At 40.8% G+C, this 23,960-nt stretch overlaps 1 protein-coding gene across 6 annotated transcripts; it reads left to right on the top strand.

Annotated features, from left to right (window-relative positions):
• The first annotated feature begins 97 nt into the window (after positions 1-97).
• Positions 98-22,958, top strand: LOC119652589 (glucosamine-6-phosphate isomerase). 6 transcript variants are annotated; one of them, XM_038056834.1, is made up of 5 exons: positions 98-236; positions 13,527-13,641; positions 13,702-13,829; positions 19,697-20,238; positions 22,813-22,854. In XM_038056834.1, the coding sequence occupies exons 2-5, from the start codon at positions 13,544-13,546 to the stop codon at positions 22,852-22,854; spliced, it is 810 nt and encodes a 269-aa protein (XP_037912762.1). In that variant the 5' UTR covers positions 98-236; positions 13,527-13,543. The 6 variants fall into 6 exon arrangements, with proteins under 6 accessions (XP_037912762.1, XP_037912754.1, XP_037912788.1 ...); XM_038056826.1 differs by having other exon boundaries at positions 191-339; positions 22,813-22,958; XM_038056860.1 differs by lacking the exon at positions 22,813-22,854 and adding an exon at positions 22,583-22,654 and having other exon boundaries at positions 191-339.
• Positions 22,959-23,960: the final 1,002 nt, after the last annotated feature.

The raw sequence follows: 23,960 nt of genomic DNA, 5'->3' as shown, positions 1-23,960 counted from the left end.
TCCAAGTTGGGAGCTATTTTACAGCGGTTCCCTTTTTAAAACAGAATTGAAAATTTATTCTTTTATTCAGGATATTATGTTGTTGTGGGTCAGCGGTCGGTGAAAATATCTTCAAACAGTGCATACGTCGCTGTGCTGGCTTCGTATCAGCATGAGATAAGGTTTTGAAAACTTCGGACGAGGCGCAACTGGTCCGATATCTTGTGGCGCATTGACAGTTGGATCTGCACTGCCCGGTTGGTAACTTTAGGATCCCCGTTCTTGTGAAATTTTGTGATTTTAGAGCTATTTCCTATACATTATAAATCAAATTTAGTGGTAAATAGTGTGTCCTCCAAGGTGAGTAACTCAATCCTAAATGTCTCTTTTGAAAAACCACCAGGAACCTCCTCCCCTTGGGCAGCTGTTCGAAGGCGCATACCTAAATCGGAATTATCTTTTATTAATCGACCTAAGGTTATCGACAAGGTTATTTAAGAATGCATGTATATCTTGCTGCGGCTGGACAGGCGATCAACAAGTTTTAATCAAATTAGGCCACCCGGGAGGGCTGTTTCCCATCAATTCCAAGGCGTAAATTCGGCGACGTGATGTCAATTGGAACCGGGTCGGGCATTGACCCTAAGATTTTGTGCTTTTCTTGTTGGGGCACGCGATTGGACACTTGGATTGCAATAAGAATTCGCCTGGGCGACCGTTGGGTCCAACGACTTGATGCTGGTGAACTGGTTCTGGCAGTGGCTGTACCAATTATTTTGGTGTCCTCAATGTTTTTATCTGAACTGGAGGTGACGGGAGCCGTACTTTAATTTATCGTTTTAAGATAAGATCCCTTGCGTCTTATTGCTGGTAAATCGGTTATAGATAACCAAAATAAGATTGCAGGTGGACTTGGGCAACATTTTTTCGCGTGCGAGTCAAATGAAATTTCTTTGGATTGCATTAATTTTCATAACATGAGCCAATGGCGACATTGGATTAATGATAAAATGACTAAGAATGGAATCGATTAAGAGTGGACCAAACAAGCGATTTTTTCTTCTGAAACAGTATCTTGGCATGATTACGGTTTCCGTGGCTGCGTGATTTGATGACCGATTCTGGTAAAATTCGAAATCTCTAAGGTTCAAGTTTTCGAATTGGTTCATATTCGAAACTTGTATTTCGTTATGTTTTCCGTGGGCCCGCTATTTGCTGACGGATTCGGGCACCATGGCCATTAGGACTAAAGTAAGCAATAAAAATATTCGATATCTCCCTTCGTTATCGAAATATTGAAGGTTAAAGTTTTCGGTAGCCACGGATTTTTATTTTATTTTTTATTTAACATCGAGCACGCATTCAGAATGGTGTGCTTCTGCATGGTTTGAACCAGACTGTGCGAAAGTCCCAGGACATCAAGGGAAGCTGTTAGGGATTTAGGTACACTACCTGTAGCTAACAATATTATGGGAACTACAACCACCCGCTCGAGATGCCAAATTTCTTTGATTTCCCGAGCCAATGGCTCATAGTCCACCTTCTTTTCCACGTATTTCCGTTCAATGTTGCTATTATGGGGATAGCAACATCAATAATATACATGGAGCGATCTGTCTTGTCAACTAACAGTACGTCAGGCTTGTTGTGTAGAGTGTGGTGATCAGTCAGAACTTGCCGGTCCCAATACATGCTGTAAGCAGAACTATCAAGTACTGCTTGCGGCTTATATCGGTAAACCGGACATGTTCCCGTGATCAGCCTATGCTTGTATGCAAGGTTTTGATGGATAACCTTACATACAGCATTATGCCTGGTGATGTATTGCACCGGTGCCATAACAGTACAGTCAGAAATGAGACGGTCCAACGTCTCTAACGCCGAACCACACATTCTGCACTGGTCCACCCGTTCTCTCATGATGAGCTTTTTATAAGCTCGGGTGGCGACCACGCCGTCCTGAATGGCACACATGAACCCCTCCGTCTCAGCAAAGGGTCCCCAGCACACAGCCATCTGTTCGACAAATGCAAATCGACAAATGGCTGCCAAAGACAATTCACTTGTTTACCGTGCATTGTCTTCGACTTCCATTTATCGATCCGCTCTTGGTCCGATTTCCCCCCTCTCAGAGGATTGAAAGATCGATCATTCAAGTTAAGTGGAGTCAGTCCACAGTCTGCCTTAAAGACAGCCGCATGCAAGGGACTCGCCTGCTCTTTGCTGTAAAAATAAGCGCGCAGCGAGTCGACTTGGCGATGATGTTGCTCCGCCAAGTCAACCACGCCCCTACCTCCGATATCACGAGGCAGGTTCATCCGCTCCACGGCAGACTTTGGATGATGCATTCGGAATTTGGACATAGTTGTTCGTATCCGCCGCTGGACGTTTTCCAGATCGGTCGTCGTCCACGGCAATATTCCGAATGCATAAGCCAGTGAAGGGATAGCGAATACATTCAACGCGCGAGAGATGCGATTTCAGCACCAGCTTTAGATATCGCGGGAATTCGGACAGCAGAGCATCCTTAAGATCAGCAACTCGAGCATGGGTTCCTCGCAGAATTCCTAGGTACTTGTAGAAGTCTGTCTCGGTCATAGCTTCGATGTGGAGGTCACCAATGCTATATCCAGCATGCGGATCGTGATGGCCTTTGCGGATGGCTTAGATTCGAAACTTGTCTAATCCAAACTCCATCCGAATATCACGGCTGAATATGTCTATTATTCGCAACAGAATTCTAAGATGGTCGTCAGTCCCAGCATACAGCTTGATGTCATCTAAGTACATCAAGTGTCAGTTCGCACTTAGCACGTAGCCCACACTTTATTGCAAAACCATGCTCTCTAGCATCATTCAGTAGCCATGAAAGGGGGTTCAGTGCCATACAAAACCAAAGGAGATTCAACGAATCCCCCTAGAAGATGCCCCTCCGTATACGGATTGGCTCTGAGGTATTAGCACCCTCAGGTGTACGCACCGATAAGGTGGTATGCCACCCTTCCATGACTGTCGCCAAAAACTTTATTACTTTCGGATCAATGCGATACAGATGTAGGATATCGATTAGCCAGGTATGCGGAACGCTATCAAAAGCCTTGGCATAATCGATATAGCAACTAAAGAGGTTTCTTTGGCCTCTAGTTGCTTGTCCTACAACTACCGAGTCGATAATGAGTTGCTTTTTGCAACCCCTTGACCCAACTCGGCAGCCCTTCTGCTCCTCGGACAGAATGTTGTTGGTCTCGAGGTGCGCATTGATCCTTCCACTAATAATGGACGTAATGAATTTGTAGAGGGTTGGTAAGCAAGTAATCGGTCTTGTGTCTGCGGGGTCCTGCACCGTGAGGAAGGGTGGAAATTCCTCCGGCCAACTCATGACGCCATTTATACTGCGTGCCAATTTTATTGTTCAATTTTAATTAAACAAACAATTTAATAAATTCTTTTGTTAAAAATGTAGCTGAAAAAACTTGAAGGTAGCTATGATTTCGTTGAAAATCCTATTGATCGTTATTCATTTTCGTGTGAATTTATTGTACACGATATCATTGTATATAAATATCATTTTGTAATAACTAGCCTTGCAACACAAGAAAATCAGACAACTTTTTATACCGGAAGCACCCAGCTTTTTCCTCACAACTTTTAGACAAATTTATTGCTCTTTTATACTCGAAATGCACCACGGGAAGAGGCGACCCCTTGGTTCGAAGTATTTAATGACCCCAAACCCCTCTTGGTGTGTAAAATATTATTAAAAATATTAAAATATTTCCTCGCCGGTAAAATCCTACTTGGAAGTGTTTTCAGTAATTGCACTATCAATGTCGTCTTCTGCGTCATCCGCACATTCATTGAGGAGAGGTCGCTTCGGGGCAAATACCGTTTTTCCTCTTCTGGAGAGAATGGCGACGCATCCTGCTTTATATCAAGTAGCAATAGCTGAAATAATCAACTATTGTATTTCAGCTAAGTTCGGAGTTACCTCGATGATGAGGCAAAGATAGCAGATGTCTCTAGGCGTCAGTAACCTGTATCTTGGTGACGAAACAAATTATTATTGCAGCCACGCCGCATACTTAAATGTGGCAAGATTTGCCTTCGAAAAACGTACCGATGGCTGGGTTTAGTATCTTACAGCAGCAAACAACCCTTTTCCTTCGATCCTTTTGATGAACATCCTTATGCCCATTTAAATTTCAAAAGTTGATTACTACAACTATTGTCGGGAAATAGCTGAAGTAACCGCTTCGCACAGAAAATGGCACTAGGTGGCGAAGGTTAAACGGTCCAGATTGATGAGGCGTTTCTCAAAGAAAGTATAATAGGGGCCGCATTATCGAGCAAATGAGTATAACCGTGATGGGTATATATTGTAAGGAAGATAAACTTATTTTGATTTATTTTTTAGAGTAAACTCGAAAAAACAAGCGGGAACTGTGGCCGTACATTCAGAAGTATGTGGATTCTTCTATGCAACGACAGCGCAAAACAGTACAAAGATATTGAACAAATGTTCGGTCCTAGTACTGTTCATTTGTGAACAAATCACTGCAAAGGTGAATATGCTGAAGAATCCAATCCAATCCAATCAATACTATCAATGATTTAGAGAACCAAAACTGACTTTTGAAAAATTCAATCAAATGTCGCAGGCCGTTTCGCTCATTACACCAATATATGACTCTGTTCTTTTACAGAGAGGTGTACCTAGATAAGTATAGAGATGATCTTGGTTCGCAGATCATGAAGTTCCTGCTTGATATAAAGTATCGAGGGGTGGTAGACGAAAATTTGCAGGATGGCCTTAAATTGAATGAGATAGATCTCATTCTCTCCGGAAGAGGAGAAGCGGTATTTGCCCCCGTGAAGTGACCTCGACTCAATGAATGTGCGGTTCACGCAGAAAACGACATTGACAGGGCAATTGCTGAAGACATTTTCGAGTCCGATTTTACCGGCGAGGAAGTATTTTAAGACTCTTCCGAGTCACTACACGCCAAGAGGGTTTAATAATAATAATAATAATCGTTGGCGCAACAATCCATATTGGATCAGGGCCTTGAAGTGTGTTAGAGCACTTCATTCAAGACCGTAACGGTACACTAGGAGGCAATGTGGTCAGCATTGCGCTCGCCCGAGATTATTACCCTGATTTGACTCAGGTACTCATTCACAGCTGAGTCGACTGATATCCGACGTCAAATCACGATACAAATTCCACTGCCACCAGTGAGATTTGAACCGCGACCTTCCGTATGACAGCCTAGTGCTCTAACCACTGAGCTATCCGGACGTCTGAGCTATCCGGAGGGTTTGGAGTGGTCAAATACTTCGGGATGCGTTAGACAATACCTTCCCGTGGTGCATTTCGAGTATAAAAGAGCGATAAATGTTCTTTTCTAACCAAATTTGTCGGAAAGTTGTGAGGGAACCAGAACCCGGGTACTGCCGGCATAAAAAGTTTTCTGATTTCTTGTGTTGTAAGGCTAGTTATTACAAAGTGATACTTATATACTATGATGTCATGTACAGTAAATTCATACGGAAATGAATAGGAATGAGAAGGATTTTCAACGAAATCATAGCTACCTTCAAGTTTTTTAAGCTATATTTTTAACGAAAGAATTTGTTAAAATTGAATAACAAAATACAATAAAATGGCAGTGAACGACCTGAAATTCAATTTGACGAGAAACTAAGCGAGATATTGAGAAGTTTTCAATATTCCGAAAGCTAACCGAGATGTCGAAACATTTTATTTTCATTTCATTTTGTTTTATTTTATGAAAATCCATCATCAAAACCGTGGCTACCGGAAGCGCGATGAACTACATGTTTTAGTTAGGGACCAGTTCGAAAACTTCAACCTTTCAGATTTCGAAATTTTTTCCTTTTATTTTAGTCTTATCTTAGGCCATTCTAACAGAGTCCATCATCAAATCGCCGGGCCACGGAAACCGTAATTCGTCCAGTATCCGCAGATTATATTCATCAATAAAATATCCAAAAATATCGGTGTAGTATTTATTATCTTCCCACGACTGCTGATCGTGTGATATATGAGATAACCGTGAAAGAAATCAGTCAAAGGCAGCTAGCCCACAGCTATGGGGAACCAAATGCTGGATCCTAGCGGCCCGCCACCCTGTCCCTTTCAAAATAGTAGTCAATAATTACAGGAGCACACTATATTGATCTATAAGATGCGGAAACCCAGTAGAATGTACCAGCTATGTTCTATCCTCCTTTAGTTGTGAGTTACGATTTTGCAGTCTTTGGTCAACCACTGAACCGGATATTACTCTCTGGGGCATTTCTTCTTCCGATTTATTCTATCACTTGAGGGTTTGTGCGAAATAAACTCCATTAACCCTGGAACTGTTGTAGTTGGCCCAAAAGGACTAAAATGCCTGCCTGACTGCGGATCGATGAACTAAAGAGTTGAGAACTTTGTTAATAATTGCGAGCGGGAGAAGTTCTGAGTATGTCGTGATTACATCATTGAGTTGATGAGTTCCCTGTGAGTTGGGGCTTAAGAATGCACTTAAAGTCTTTCCTGCTGTCGTACAATGTAATTAAAAGAGATAGAAAATTATTGGCTAGTAACTTCCGACCTTCGAAATTTCACTGTTACCAAGACGTCAATAACACCTTGGATAAGGACTGACTTTGGCTATCGAAAACGGACTATGATTGGTTTCTATAATGTGCGCACGCTCTTCGACAAAGATATCGATGGTCCCCAGAATGCTCGTTTGATCGAGAATTCCAACGATATAAGCTAGATGTTTTGGGTCTAAGCGAAGTAAGATGATTAGACTCTGGGAAACATCCTCTCCCTCTGACGGCAATGTACTTTTGAACTTTGTGGAGAAAACCAAGTGGTCGCAGACGTGAATTCGGTGCCGGGTTGTTTCTGATAGCTACCGCAAGGCGCGCTCTCTTGAGCTGGAAGCCGATTTCTGACAGAGTTTTGGCTACAAGATTACGGTTCAGGTTAAGTAGCATCACACTTGTACAGTGCTATTGTGCCAACGGAGACTTCCGATATAGTGGAGAGGGATGCTTTCTACGAGCAATTACACTCAGTTCAGGAGAGGCTACCTGAAGGTGAAATTTTGATCGTAATGGATGATCTCAATGCCAAGGTGGGTTTTGACAACACCTTACTTGGACATGTGATGGGTAAGCATGGTTTTGACGATCGTAATGATAATGGTGGGGGGTTTTTGGATTTCTCGTCGTTGGTGGTACATTTTTCGAGCACAGAACTTCACATAAGGTCAATTGGGTTTCAACTGACCGACAACCTATAAGGAATCAGATTGGTTACGGTCAACAGTAGATATAGTTGTCTTAAGAGAGCTATCTTGCTGATCGGACGGTATATGCTCTTGCGCTCGAACTTTGATATCGTGCGAAATCCCAGGAAGTTTAGCGTTTTGTTAGAGGAAAACGCTTCAGAATGCAATGATTTTAGTGTATATCGCATTACGATAGAACTTGTATGTAGTTGTGAACCTTTCGATGGTTCTATGAAGGGCTTTAGCGGTAGACTTCTCATTCACGATGAGGAGCAGCTGAAGAGCTGAAAAGAACACTTCACCGTACCGTATGACATATTGTGAAGTTTCGCCTCTTGTGGATGAAATGGGTAGTGATCGTAACATGCGGATAGGGACTGTTCCGGAAAGCAGAAGAGAAATCATCTCGCCTATCAATGCACTTAAATGGAGTATAGCCGTTGCACCTCTCTGCAAATCTGCTAATCCTACTCCTCGGAACCCAGACTAATAACAAAGAGTGGAAGAAGGGGATGATTGTTAAAATTTTAAAGAAGAATACTCGTTTCGATAGTGACAATTGGAGGGATTTTTGCGTGCTTCCAGCCGCCGCAAAGAAAATAGCTATAATAATCCTGGACCATCTTTCCTTAAACGCTTCGACTATTTGATGACATCTGTTTGCTTTCTCAATGGGTTGTGCACCTTGGTCAAATGGCTCTGGATTTGGGAAGATCGTCAAGTACAGTTGGGTTCAAGGTAAACATCAACAAAACCGAGGTTCTCAGTCTGACGGATCATCGCACTCTCTCTATTGACTTTAATGGGCAGAGCATTAACCGCGTTGATAAATTTCTATATCTAGGAAACGTGGTATCCTCCGACGATAGCACCGACCTGGATATCACTCGACGCATTAAAAGCGCTAAATCCGCTTTCGCTGTCTTGCCTGAAATCTGGAAATTCAATTAGCTCAACACCAAAATCAAGTTGAGACTGTTCTGTGCTAATGTTCTTTCTGTAATGTTATATAGAAGTAGCACATGGAAAGTGATCACCACTGTCATTCAAAAGTCCCAGTCTTCGTGGACACCTGCATACGACGTATTGTAGTAGTACACGGGCCTGATACTATTTCAAGCAAAGAATTTGGTGGCTGCATAGGCTTGTCATCTGTGGGCGCTGTGATCGGAAAGCGGTAGTGGTAATGGATGGGTCATATAATAAGAAGCGCTGACTTACTGGTTTCGCCATGCAGTCGAACCCATTTACTCAAGATGGCGGACGAGTGAGTCGCCCTCAAGAGCACTTGGCGCAAGACAGTAGAGGAGGAGTGTGAGAGTCTTGGCCAGTCCCTGGGGGGAGTTAAAATGCATTCCTACAAGGTGTGAATAGTAACCATACATAACGCATCACAAAACAGCTTTCATATGGTCATAAGTCTTGATCTTGTGAGGAGTGCGAACGGCAGGCTCCTCATCCGCGATGATGACTAACTGAAGAGGTGGTATTCTTAACACCTCTTCACCAAGTTTCTGAATCGTACATATAATATTCAGTGAAGTTCACCAGTTGTGCGCTGATATATGGACAAGCCATGATAACATGCGGATATTGACTACTCCTCCAAGAAGAAGCCAAATTATGTTTGACGCTCCTGTCGAAATTTTCTGTGCCGCCACTGAATATGAAGTCCAAAGTGGAGTTTGCCAGAGTTGCATCTTGTTACCGATACTCTTTTTTCTTGTTATCGTTCTTCATGCTGCCTTGGTTAGAGAATGTGAAGGGGTTCAATGGGTAATGTAATATTTCTTCATACACCTCGATTACGCTCATTAAATCTGCTTACTCTCTCAATGAGTTGTGCTTTTGGCCAAAAAGCTCTGAACTTGGAAAACGGCAAGTAGAGCCGGATTGGAGATAAACGTCAAAAAAATCAGGTTGCTCAGTTTCAATGGTTATCGCACCTTTCCTATTTGCATTGATGAACAGAGCATCGAAGGCTTCGAACAATTTGTATACCTAGGTAGCTTTGTTTCTGCTGAAGGGGGTATCGGCCTTTTGTTACTGCGATGATAGGCAGGTTCACGTGGTATGTACCACATACCGGGTATATGGCAATCATGTTCTATCTTTAAATTTATTTTTTTGAGAATTTGTTGTATTTTTTCCTTCTCAATACTACACAACAAGTGTCGGTTGTGCTTTATTTGTTTCAGTTGTTTCCAGGGAAAGGTTTATTCCAATTGCCAAGTCACAGTGAGTTCTCGATGATCTGCTGGGCCTGCTTTGTTTATTAACAAAAGCACAACTACGAATTTCACCGTTTTTTCGGAACCTTGCTTTCAATCAATGATATCCATGATATGCTAACGTTTTATCTTTTTTTCACTTTGAACTTGTTGATTCAAGGTATATCAAGGATATATATCATTATGTACGGCATAACAACCGGTGTCCGGTCTGGGCTTGCTTTAGTAAGGAACTCGATACATCCCGATTTTGCCCCGTGTCCACCAATTCGATATCCCTAAAAGCTATTTGGCGACCTGGACTACGCCATACAGGGTCTCCCACGTCTTCAGCTCTGTTTTTTTCCGACAACCGTGTGCGGATTTCGTCGTCATAGCTCTTGTCCGTTGTAATTTTCGATCCTAGATAAGAGAAATTATTAACGATCTCAAAATTGTATTCTCCTATCTTTATTGTTCTCAGTTGGTCAGTGCAATTTGTTTGTTTCGTTTTTTTTTGTTGACGTTATCCTCATGTATTTAATGTCGCTTTCATTAATGTGAAACTCAAGATCTCGAAAGCTCGAAGCCATCTTTTGAGAACATGCGGTCTTTTAATCTTGTTATTTATAGCAAGTGGCACCATTTCCTGTTGAGGAGGTACATATTTTTTTCTGACATTCAGCAAGACTAAGAGGTGGGGCCTTCAATTAACATGTGGTGAATTTGGTTTTAAGTGGTGCCATATGGGGAGATCCATGTTTGTTTGTGGATCTCTTTTCTGTACCAGGTACTTTCAACAACCAATTTTTGTGGCAGTGCTAGTTTAATAATCTGCAGTCTATGGTCACTGGTAGTTTTATATACGCTGTAGGAACTACTGGAAACGGTGACGCGCTTTAAGGGTATGTTAGCTTTATATATGGAAGTTCGCATGTCACCTCAATACGGGCTCCGCTTTACTTGGCTTTTCGAATCTCCAAGAATGATTTTGATATCATGTCTGGAGCAGGCTTCGAGAGTTTGTTCCACTGCCTTGTAGAAGGTATCTTTCTCCGACTCTGCATAGCTGTTCGTTTATGTTTTCAAAGCCGATAAACTCTGGTTCTTTGGTTCACTAGGAAACCTACTTTGAACACATGATTTATTTCTCCAGGAAACTGGTCCCTATCCAGCGCATTTCCTGCATTGCGATGACAGAAGCCCTAACTGGGATAGGGTGTCAACTAGTTACTGAGAAGTCAGTCGTTGTAAAATCAGCCCAGTATGCAGAAGCAGGCTTCTGGGGTTGTCCGCACTACCCAACCCTGAACCTGGAGGACCAGTTGGTACAATTTGTCCCCTTTTGAGTTCCTGGGAGACTGGTTTTTGTTCTTCTCCGTGTGCGATCCTAGCGATTACCATGTGCAGGTGGAGATAACGTGTGGTAGTGGAGCTGTTTGTGTTGGTTTAGCAGGGGTTTTCTAGGTTTTGTGTTCCATCGTGGAATGAATTTACGCTTTCAACATGGGATCTTTTAAACGTGATGGGCTATACGCTTCTGAAGTCATTGCTAGTTGCAGCTGATCCTGCTTCCCTGACAAGCGCCGCAAGAATAAATTTCCTCTTTCATGGCGCACACCACGCTGAATTTCCCGAGATTTCACACTATATCGGGGCTTGAATGCACCAACTGCCATCAATGAAGCCTCTAATTCGTTCTGTTTATCGATCTGCACTTCGGGATATTGCCAAGACAACCTGAGCACCGGCAGAGAAAAAAATTTGTTAACACCATCCCAATGTTTGTCGACATTTTTCGGCGGACTATTCAAGGCATCTGCCGGCTGATCAGCAAAATAGCTCTTTGATTGTCGGAAGATAGCTTAATAAGCGGTCGGTGTTGAGCTTGGGTGGTCGAAGCTCGCTAACCTTGTGGGAAGCAGTGAAAGCAATACCCAAGCCAGAGAAAAGGATCATTAGATGATAATCCTTTCGAGGCTGATATCACCCCCTTTCTTGTGATGCATATCCAAAAGACTGCTGCTAAATATACTGTTGACCGTAAAGTGATCAATTTCACTACTCTCGTTGTCATTCAGTTGAAGTCCAACTGACCTTATGGCAGGCTCTGTGTTCTCAGTATATGCTACCTCTCACCATTACTGTCTTCAAATCCGGGTTTTCCCATCGCATGCTCGTTAAAGATGTTGTCAGTGCTCATCTCGAAATTCAGATCACCCTTCACGATATAAATATTAACGTAATATTAACTTTTTTGAGCCTCTCCGGGACTGCATTCATTTATTAACAGGAAGTCACCTTTCCTTTCAGTCGTATTTCATGACAAACAGGGAACACTTTAAGTGCAATCAACATGAAATGGTCGAAGAATGACTTCTAAGAGATGGTACCGGTCGGAATGCAGAAGGCGGATGTTTGAGCACTAGGACGATCAGACTCTAGGTCTGCAAAATACTCCTCTGAACCGACTTTTACAACGAAACCTTACCAACGATATCCTGGTACCATGGGAGGTGTTCTGGGCCCGGTCATTTGCGGTTGACCCTTTTGTGAGAGTTTCATGCTGGTTGTGTCCACATGGCGGGCAGAGCTTCTCGTGTGCTCGAGCGTGGAGTTGTGCTGTACAACTTGGGCGCCATACCCCTTAGTGGCGGTGGAGTTTTAGGTAGCTATTGCATCTATGTTACTGGTATGAATGCTGAGTCTGCACTCAGTATAAACCAGTACCGCTATGCTGGTTATAGCGGGGCTCTAATTCTGGTCTCCAAATCGATGCGTGTCTGAAGAGGACCGTGGGATTAAGTTAACAGGGTAGGTAGGACTTAGCGGCACATGCACACCCACCATGAGGACAACTACAAGAAAATTGGTTTGAATGGGTGGTTTCGGTTTTCCAAGCCCGCAGTGAACTAAACAAAACTAAAAACAACTAAGGTGTTGTCAAAATTCTGATACTCAGATTTTGACGGGATTTGTTGAAAGAGATGCAGGACTGTGCATAGCATAAAAAAGCAACTAGAAGAAAAAATGGTTGCTTGGACCCTAAAACTGTCCCGCTCTTCTTAAATTTAATGAAGTTTTCATACTTCTTCCAATTTGGCAGTAGCGCCGTTTTATCCAAGGCGTTCAACTGTCTGTAGCGTTCGTACCAGAAGAGAGCGGTGACTTTTTCGTAGATGTCATTATGCTATTTGCTATTTAAAGTGTTTCGAGCAAATTTTCCCAAGCGTAGGACCCATTTTCATTGGTTATTTTGTGTTCTTGTCAATATTCGTTGGACTTTCATCGAGGAGCGTCGTTTGTTGACCATCTAATGCCTAAATTAACTTCTTTGCAATGTTAATTGTATCCGCCGGATCTTGGTTGATCAGATTTCACCGTTTCAGTTTTAAGATCTATTCCTGTCACCAGCCAGGTTCAATTTATAGTTAGCAAAAATTAACTGAAGCTGTTAGAAAATGCACGCACAAGGGCTTTGCTCTGCGACTTCTGGAATGCTTACTAGAAAGTAATTTTTTGCGACTCATACTGCATACGCTGATATTTCTTATGTGGATCTTTTCAAGAATATACTTAAAGGCTTTGGGTCATGCACGAATTTCGATAGTTTTTTTTTTTATTCCACATTTACGTATTCGAAATTGTGGCTTAGGTCGTCTTTGAAATTTCTAGTCCTCCATCTCACAAAAACAAAATACTCGTATACACGCTTTATCGAATATATTCCTAATAGTTTTGGTTGTGCTTTACTTTTATTAAACAAATATGTACGGTCTATTGGATGATTAGATGGGCAGCTTGGCGACCGCATTACTTATCGCTTTATCACAGAGTCTGATGTTGGTAAATATAACCACGACATTATTTTGTAGCGACATGCTATATATTCGTTGAAAGTAGTTCTGCAGTATCAATGTCTCACGAACATAGACACAATTCACATTTGCTGACAATTCAATCACGTTCGTTGGTGACTATAAAATTTATTATTAATATTATAATATTTTTTCTTTTTACCTTTCAGAGTTTTAGGTGTTCAAAATGAAGTTAGTGATCCTTGATTCTGCCGATTATGTGGGGGAGTGGTCTGCCCGGTATGTGATGAAACGGATAAATGCCTTCAAACCTGGCCCAGACAGGTAAGTTTTATATTCACTGAATTTTGAGTCAGGTAAACTTACGGTTTTGTTTATATTCAGATACTTTGTTTTGGGCTTACCAACTGGCAGTACCCCATTGTCCATGTACAGGAAATTAATCCAATTTCATAAGGAAGGGAAAGTGTCCTTTAAGTTTGTTAAAACGTTTAACATGGATGAATATGTTGGTAAGATATATCTTTAGAATTTTATCTGCGGTATCCATTTATCTTGTTTAGATTTAAGAGTTTTATGTGATCGAATTTTTCGTCTCTGGTTTGGTGCAAGAACCCGAATGCCAAAACGACTGATTTTGAGAATGTCTAGTTTCAATAATTGATTATTTGATTGTTTTGATTGATAAAGTGTTAGCAGTATTACTTTCTTCCTCACAAAAATGAAAATTTTTTAAGGATGTATGCAGCCTTGGCTTGTATTTATTGCAAGCCAAAATGGACGCATAGCGCACCTCTCTTTCTGGCTGCGTTTTCTTCCGGGAAGAAAGGTCGGGGCAGGGAGATTCTTTTGATTGTGTCCAGCTGCAAGGCTAAAATGGTGTCGGTCTTTCTTGTGGAGTTCAACGCGGCCTTCGTAAGTTAGCTGCAGCGCGGCCTTCGGAAAGGGTCCGTTCTAATTAGGACATGCGTACAGGAGTCGAGATCCCTGGGTACTTTGGGTACGTTTGTGGCGTAGTTGGAGCGTGGTGGTGGGTTCAGCTTCCGCATTGTCCTTGAGCAAACTTAACAACTCGGTGGTGTTAAGGGAAATCTAATGTTAAGTACAAGATCGGTGGGGGCCTCAGGTTCTCCCATCAGCTCCGCGGGAATTACAGCAAATTCTTCGCGATTGGCTTTCCCGAGGTCAAGTAGAACGAGTGGTACGGGCCATTACAGTGGTTTTCAGCGTCCTGTGTTATCTTTTAAGCATCCCATTGGACTTCGGTTGGTAGGAGGTTATCCGTTGGCTTATGAAGCCGAGGAGTTTGTGTAGCTTCAAGAAAGTGGAGCATTCGAACTGTATTCCCTGTATAACTGGCTGCTAAACCCCAAGTTTGGAAGGGGGCGTTTCGTCGGGCTTCTGTTTCAAAGCAAAGGTGAGTGGCTTATGGTCCGTAAACACTATGAACGGCTTGCCTACAAGGGAATATGGGAAGTATTTAATTGGTTTTCCGTTGAGTCGGGCTCAGCTGGTTGAAAAAGAAGGTCATTGGCTGCCAAATTTGGTTCATCTTTTGGTAAAGGGCAGTACCTACTAATGTGTGAGGCATTCACGAATCTGCTGTGGTAATGCCAGAAATTTAGTTTCCAACAGCTGTTGCTTGGTGGCCTCGAACACGTGGACAGCACCTGGGGGCCACGCAATCAGGCGGGAGTCTTGTGTTTTCGGCCTAGACAAGTATGCGTTAAGGATCGATTGATGGTGGACGACAAGAAGTGACGGTAGAAATGCTCTCAGATCCTTAGCTGTTTTCGGAAGCGGAAAGCTTGAAATCGCTTGGACTTTGACTGGGTCCGGTAGGATGCCTTCAGGGGTAATCATAAGAAGAATTTGCATTTCTCAACGTTGAGCACAAGACTGATACTCTCAAGGTGCTCTAAATGCTTGGACTCAGAGGAAGACGTGACTCGAATAAATGAAACAAAAGTGGAGGTTTTGCATATTGCCGCTTTCGGAATGTCTTCGGGAGCTGGAGGGATTTGATGATCCTTCCTAAGGTCGAGAAAATATGGCAGTTTACGATAGAGTGCGGGAAATTGTGGGTGACTGAAAATTTAGACGTCTTTAATCGCCATAATGTTTTCATTCGCTATTTAATTAAATTTCCCCTAATTTTTACCTTCTGCAACTAAATTGATACACGCGCTAGGTTGGGGGTTGGTACAAAAGATTATTTAAACTTTTAAAAGGAGTTCATGCATTGCTGTTCACTTAATTTATTTTGACGTAGATTTCATCAAAACTTTTGTAGAACAACTCATAATTCACTTATTAGCTTTTCAAGTTCCTTTAGCGGAATTTAAAACTGAATGACACCAGTTCAGTGATGGGTGGTAGGTAGTGTGTCTTCTCGACATTTCCTTAGATCTTTTGTCATTGATATTTTTACATAATTATCGTCCTGCGCATACCATACTTTATTATCATTGTAGGCAAAGAAAGTTAGTTGAAAGAGTATTGTTAAGGCCCGATTAAGAGGCTAAGGAAATCGCTCCGCTGGATCATCAAAGCTTATAGTGAATTTATTGCCAGACTTTATGGCCTATGTCCATCTCGGCTAACACAGGTAACTACAAGTGCAGAGTCATCCCAATTTGACGAAGATTGGCCGTACAGGTCCATGCAACTTAGTAGAACAAGAACCAAATATATGTAGTTGCATCATTTACAAAGGTAGAAAGTACCAAAATACTACACGTTAATGTAATGATTCTCATCATAGCCTGGGATGAAAATTATACGAGCCCTTTGTCTCTTTACTTTTAGCTATTTAATTGTGTGTATCTATTCGGTCCTCCCGTAAATTGCGAAACTGCGAAAATTAGCTTTTCTCCGCTATTCTTAGGCCTGAGTAATTGTATTGTTTTCGTTTTCTACTTTGGGAGCTTAACATCCTTAAACGATTTGTAACTGCAGTCAATGCTATCTTTGGTATCATTTACTACCGTAGTTTGGTGGAGCTTTCGTTGGTTATCGTTGCACACGATGTTCTACAACAGTAGGCACAGCACAGTGTCTCGCGGAGACAATATACTCTTTGAATTCATCACCAGTATTGTACCAAGGCCATCTTTTCTTCGAGTATCCGTCAGCACTTTTATAATATTACTTAAGAGATTTACGTACACCAAAATGATAGTTCGCTTGAAGATTTATCAGGTTTAGAAATGAACACAAACTACTGATACTTTCATAAAACTGGATAGATCTTGTTTGCAGTGCATGCTCCGTAAAGGGGTTGGGCCTTGTCTTTTATTGCGAGCTTGAAGGAATAATTAGTTTTATCTTTCGGGCTTACTTATTTATACTTTATTTTCGCACTCTTATTGCAAATATATAATAGCTTTTCTATGTGGTTACTACTATTATCTTCAAATTTTTTATGGTAGTTATGATGCTTCCCATGCTGAGTAACTCCTGAATAATGATAAGATGAGAGCACGTGGTTCCTACGTTTTAGACTGAGGCAAAACCTACCACGAACTTATACGTCTCTATGTAGGATGTTTTTAAAAGCTTCCCTGACTTCTTTAAAGGCTTGTTTGTCTTACTTAATCGCTCTTACCTACTGCTGCCACGGCAGTTCAACGACGACCTGAACGCAACAGTGAACAGTCAACAACACTAAACAGTTTGCCTAGCTGGAATCTAATTGGTTGATGGGCGCTGTTGGAATAACCCACATGAAAGTGTTAAGGTATGTTATGAGCAGCGCTTATCAATTCCAGAACTGAACCAGACTCAGTTTTTCATATCATTTTGGTTGGCCAATGTCAAGTCGAACTTCGCACAATCTACCGAGCAACCGCCTTACTTTGCGTTTTCGGTGATCGTTAGCAATTACGGGCATATGAGCACATGTACGCTGCCTTTATGTCTAATGCCGGGCCTACCGCTTGGGACATTGAACTCTTGTCTGAAGACATTTTTCCTCGTAGGTTCGAGGTTCTCGCTGATCACTAAAAGCAAAGGAGATCCTAAGTTATCGCCTGCAAACCGACGATCCGATATATAGCTTGATATAGCCGAGAAGGTGCTCAAAAAATTCATTAAGAGTAGGCGTCCTGCCGGGGACTTATCAACAAAGCAGTTCGGTTTTAGAGCAGAATGATCCACAGTGGATGCTGTCGTGGAGATTCTGGATGCGGTTTATCGAACTAAGGGGTCCAGCCGCCGATCTCAATGGCAAGCGCTCCTCATAACGTTTGATTTCAGATGTACCTTCAATTTCGTAAGATAACAGCCATGATAAGAACACACGTGCCTGCGTCCCATGGTGATCGGTAAGACGACTAACTATGAAGCTAACGATTAAATGCATACCTTGGATCGAGTCGAGGATCAACTTGAAGGTGAGCTTTTTCGGCGGACAATTCGGTCTTAAGTTGGCTAATTGCAAATTTTGGGGGATTCTACCTCTAGCAGGAGATGCCTTCTCATGAGCACGGTCAAGTTTGTTCTGCTCTACGGGGTGGAAGTACGGGCAGATGTCCTTATCAAGGAGATGTTTCGTAAGTACTTTGTGGAGGTGCTGTTAAGGAGAGAACCTAAGGGAGGAGGCAACTCTCTTGGGAGAACCAATCATTTTTCTTGGGAAAATGTTTGAGCTGAGCAAGTTGAGGGAATAGATGTTATTTGGTTTGTCAACAATTATGTACACTTTTCTTTCCTTTCGCATACGAAAGATTTTATTTGTTGTCGCACTCTTTGATAATATTCTGTATTGAACGTACGAAAATAACTTTTGCTTGCCCTCGTGTTCATGCATGAGCAAGATCATGAGGAGAAAATTGAAGGGTGAACGATTCCGTAGCCTACACAATGACGTAATCTATGAGCGATACCATTACCGCCCGGTTGTGGATAAAATCCGGCTCAATAGGTTACGGTAGGCGGGTCACTTAATCCGTATGGATGAGGATGATCCCACCCGGAAAGTCTATAAGGGCAATATCTATGGTAGAAAAAGAAGACGAGGCAGACCCTGCCTAAGATGGAGCGATGGCGTAGTCCAGGACGCCAGACAGCTTTTAGGGATATCGAATTGGTGGACCTCGGCGGAAAACCGGGATGTCTGGAGTTCCTTATTAAGGCAGGCCTAGACCGGATACCGGTTGTTGCGCCACTGATGATGATGATATGCAGAGGGAAGAAGCCTCCCTCTTTAATCGCCTTACAGAATTGCGCGGTCACTTTCTTTTAAAAAGTCACACTTCCTAACACCGATAGGGTATAATTTTGAACCCCATGTTTTTAGGCAGAAAGGAGTTAATGGATGGAGAGGTGAGCGGGAGCAATAGCAATATTTTCCAACCTCATTGAAAAATCGTGGCGGTCATCTCCTTAAAAACTTATGGTGTTTGAAATGGGGGTTTTTTGATTTCATTATAATAAAATTTGATTTGTCAACCCCACTCCCGTAGAAGAAGGGGATAAAGCCAGTATGTAGAAGGGTGAAGAAAATCCCTAATCTATTTTGGCTAAAAACTGGTAGCGGTCAATACCCCTTTAAAAATTCTCGCGGTCCCAAAGCGGACTATTTTCGTGTCGTTAATAAGTTTATTGATAGGGGAGTTGTCGTCACGATGTGCAAGGAATTGCGATTCCTTCGCTCTTCACCCGCACTCCCTTATTCGTACAAAAGTGCAACAAAACCATATTGTAGCACGCGTGGAGAAACCTTTGTGCCACTCTTAATATGTACATGTAATATGTAATATATGTAAAATATGCATTTCAATACTTGCTTAACTATTTTTATTTTATTTATTTATTTTATTTTTACTGAATAATAAATTCATGCATTACTTTTGGATCCGTGTGTATGTATGTATGTATAGGTCTCGGATAGCTGAGTGGTTAGAGCACAAGGCTGTCGTACGGAAGATCGCGGTTCAAATTTCATTGGTAACAGTGGGATTTGTATCGTGATTTAATGTCGGATACCAGTGGACTCAGCGGTGAATGAGTAATTGAGTCAAAATCAGGGTAATAATTTCGGGGGAGCGCAATGCTGACCGCATTGCCTCCTATATGATACCGTAATCCTGTAGCGTACCGTTACGGTCTCGAACGAAGAGCTCTAACACACTTCAAGGTTCAGATCTGATTGGAATTTTGCGCCAGCGATTATTATTTTTATTATGTTACTTTAATTTAATATAAAAACATAGACATAAATTTAAAATTACATAAATAAACACAAACCATTACAACTCGTAATACCCCATTTGACCGCTCTGCGTCTTTCCAGATAATTCAAAATTTCGGTCTCCCTAGTATTCAAAGCTCTTGAAATTGTTTTCATGTTTCCTTTTACTCTACCTTTTCTTTCCAGGTTTACCCAGAGATCACGAGGAAAGCTACCACTACTACATGTGGAACAATTTCTTCAAACACATTGATATCGATCCGAAAAATGTGCATGTCCTTGATGGAAATGCAACTGACTTGGCCGCAGAGTGTCTGGACTTTGAGAATAAAATTCAGGAAGCTGGTGGAGTAGAGTTGTTTGTAGGTGGCATTGGACCTGACGGACATATTGCTTTCAACGAACCTGGGTCATCACTAGTTTCACGGACACGTGTCAAATCTTTAGCACAAGATACTTTAGAGGCCAATGCACGATTTTTCGGAAACGATATGTCCAAGGTGCCGAAACAAGCATTGACTGTTGGGGTTGGTACTGTAATGGACGCTAGGGAAGTTATGATTCTCATTACCGGGGCACATAAGTCATTTGCATTGTATAAAGCAATCGAAGAGGGTGTTAATCATATGTGGACTGTCAGTGCTTTCCAACAGCATCCAAATACGCTTTTTGTATGTGATGAAGATGCTACGCTTGAATTGAGAGTGAAAACTGTGAAATATTTCAAGGTGAGTTTATTTTTTATGGTATTCTTTCAATTTTCGTTTTATATTCTTATTTTTATTATTACAAAATGGTGCGGAGTTCTGCAATATTGCTTTGTGTAACACCTTTCTATATTGCATTTTACATTCTAAAATGCTACGACAAAAACTATATTTTTGGAAATAATTTTCAAAATATAAACTTGACTACCAAATCCTATCTTTTATCCTAAATTTACATTGTCGTGGCAAATTTCATATACTTTCTAATATGTAAAAATTAACAAATCAGGATTATGCATGTACATACATATACAATACATATATGGAATAAAAAAGCATACATAAGGGATGCCGATTTGTATCCAGGGAAGCAAGCGCTCCGCTGAATGTTCTCTGCATTTATTTGGCTTGGTCATGTACAACATTCAACTAGTTGTTCTGCATTCAATTTGCGAGCATATTCCTCCTATTTATTTCATCTTGATGGTTGACAGGATGACTGCTAATCATCGTTTCACGCCTTTCTATTTGATAGGTTATTCCCCGCTGTGAGAGCTTATAAATAAATGAATATTATTGAACAGTGAGACTATTTGGCTGATTTTGTCCAAGCTAGAGATATTATGTAGTTACAATATCTTGGGTCGTCGCAATATTTCACCTTTCGATTCGACTTCAGACGTCATCTATTGTTCAGCATTTGTCCTTCATATATACATATGTCCATTGCTTATGCAAAAGCAATATAAGAAATATTTCTGGTTCAGGATTCATCGTCTAATTAATGTTGAAGTGCTTCGCAGAACAAATCTACCAACTTTTCAGAGAATTTCTGTGCTGCTCATTATTTTCTGGTTAATACACTGGCATTGGTGACTAGAATATGTATCTCTATTATCGCCTGTAATCGTATTACATTGTAAATAACTAACCATTCCATGTCACATTTGACGTAAATTTGATGGCTCAACATTTTTCTCTTCAACACTTTCTTTGCCGAAAATAGGTTTGGGAATTCAGATACTCTTAAATATTGGGATTTTGAAAATGTTCCGCCTTTTTTTTAATGAAAGTCAACGTTTGTTTAATAAATATTTAATATTTCCATTTTATTGAAAGCGTGCTCTATCTGTAGCTACAGCCTTCGCTCACCTTTTAGGCAATTTACTGACTCTGCCTGAAAAGATCAAGGTCGTTTGGGGCGATTCAATTATTCAGTCAGAAATTGCATTACCTTCATAAGAAGTGAAGATTGATTGTATCGACTGAAACAAACAATAATCTGAAAGAGCTATGCCCAGTGAATACGGTGGACGGGAGGTTTGCCACTTCTGCACTGCTAAGTAAGTTTCAACTCGTTGATGATGATGTGCTCCGACGTCATACGAAAATTCAAAATGAAAAATTTTGGTCATTTTTCATCAATACCTCGTTTTTAACCGGATTAGTTACGTCGAAAAATATCTCCAGCTATGGTTGCAGACAGTTGCAGGAAACCTTGACGCAATGAAAGGTTTTGCGTATGGTAAACCTGCTTCGTCTGACCGACCTTATGCTCCCTTGCGTTTTTCATTTTCATAGTACAGTTGACATATTTTGCATGTCCTGTCACAATTTTGTAAAAAAAAACACTTTTTTGTGATTTTTGAAATAACAGTTTACAGCGTATGCCGATGTCTTTCTTCTAAGTGATGTAAGCTCAAATTATCTATTTTTTTTAATTATTGCCATGATTTCTTCGCGACGTTTTGGAACAGTTGCTCGATCAACAGTGAATGTTATTTTCAGTTTTCAAAATTAGTTTGTTCAATGCAACAATAAAATACGATTCAACAGATGAATTCAAAATAATTTTACATTATCCCCAAAAAATAAATTAAATTAAATTGTATGTTGCAAGAATTTTCATCTATTGGTATTTCTAATTTTTTTCTAGTTAATCTTCACACATTGTTGATTGACCAGCATTTATTAATTAATCGCGTTGGGAAAATTGTCCTATTCTTTCAACGTAGTTGCGGACGGAGCATGATCACCAAAAATTTACACCTAAAAATGGAAGGATTCAGCTGCTATTTTGTTATAAATAAAATTATGCAAAATAGTTCGTTGCAAATGATTCTTTTCCGAAATAAAATCTTCCATTTTTAAGTGAATCAAGTAATCAATAATGTCTACACTTGAACCAATTATCATGTGTGTGCCTTGGCCAAAAGCCTTTCAAATCCATATATGTTCGCTTTACATATAATCTTCAAATTGTGGCTTATGCTCTTTGAGAAAGGCGGAACATTTTTTGGATCCCCAATATGAGTAATAAGAGGAAAATTGTTCATTTAAATATTTTTACGGGTATTTTTCTCAGAGTTTAAGCACTGTACACCACAGGCTTATTGAATAGGATGTGTCCAACAGAACATCATCGCATCACTAATTCTGAAATTACATTCGTTAATTATGTTTTTTTCTGAGGGAAGTCAATAAAACTCCACCATTTGTAAGTAATTTTGTTCAGTTTTTCCTCCATAAAACAGTGTCCATCATTTCTGATTTTTTGATTGTGCTAACCTTTCATTTATGCATATATACTTTCAGAGCCTTATGAACGTACATTCCAAATTGATCGAAGACGATTAGACCATTAGTTTCGAAGTGTAAAAGTGAATTTTCTATCTAAACGTTTTTAAAGTTTTTGTATTTTTATTCTTTATAAAAAATAAAAAAATATTAGAAATTTTGAAGAAGTTTGTTTCAATTTCTTAACTTTCTTAACTTTAACCCCTTACTTGAGAGATGAATATTGTTTCAATTTTGAAACAAACGACATTTACGACATGTTACCATCACTCAATGCCAGGCCGTTCCCTATGTGACCATCGCACCTCAACATCGGTCGTTGATTGTTGTCTTGCGAATCCAGCCACCGATAAAACGCATTGGCCCGCCGTGTATTAAACGGTGGCGATTTCGTGAAAAAAAGAAAAGAAATCGGAACCGAAGGTTTTGTGTATGTGAATTTGTCCCATTAGTACGTAGCACATAATATATGCATATATTATGTGAGAGTATTCACTTTCGGGTTCATAGCCTTGATATTGCAAAGAAGCGACAACTTTGACCTATTATAATTTTGATAGTGATAGTGCAATTTCACCAAACTTGATAGGATCATGCTCTATTCTATGGCCTACACCCACACTGCAAAATTTCGTGGTGCTAAGATGAACTTAATTTGCAGCCAATTACTAAAAATTATAATAATATACTATTATCAACTTTATTTGAGCATATTTCCGTATGGAAGGTATTTCGGAGCCCAAGCACCATAAAGTGGCAGCCTCTTGATTTTTTTTTCAGATATTTCGGTTGAGTAGTTTCTGAGAATGGGTCCCTTAAAGAAATGATCAATTTTGACCCTCCGCACTCCCACCTTTCCAAAAAATGTCAAAACTAAGACCAGCTTCGGAAAGTACTAATCGACACCTTTCATTTGATACCCCACATGGCTATATTTGGTGAAAAAAAATGTACACCCCCCTTTTGCATGCATGGGAACCTCCCCTTAAATTCGACGTAACAAGATGTAATTCATTGTATGCGTGAGCGTTCACAGTTTAAACCTTTCCACGAAATTTTGTGTCAATCGCTATAACAGTTTCCGAGAAAAATGCGTTTGACGGACAGACAGACATCAATAGGCTTCTACCAATCACAGAAAAGAAGGATGGTCTTTCAGACAGGCA

The sequence above is a fragment of the Hermetia illucens genome, chromosome 1 (genome assembly GCF_905115235.1).
Source record: "Hermetia illucens chromosome 1, iHerIll2.2.curated.20191125, whole genome shotgun sequence".
Classification (NCBI taxonomy): Eukaryota; Metazoa; Arthropoda; class Insecta; order Diptera; family Stratiomyidae; genus Hermetia; species Hermetia illucens.
The sequence above is the reverse complement of the archived record's forward strand: the minus strand, read 5'-3'. Positions and strand labels throughout refer to the sequence as shown.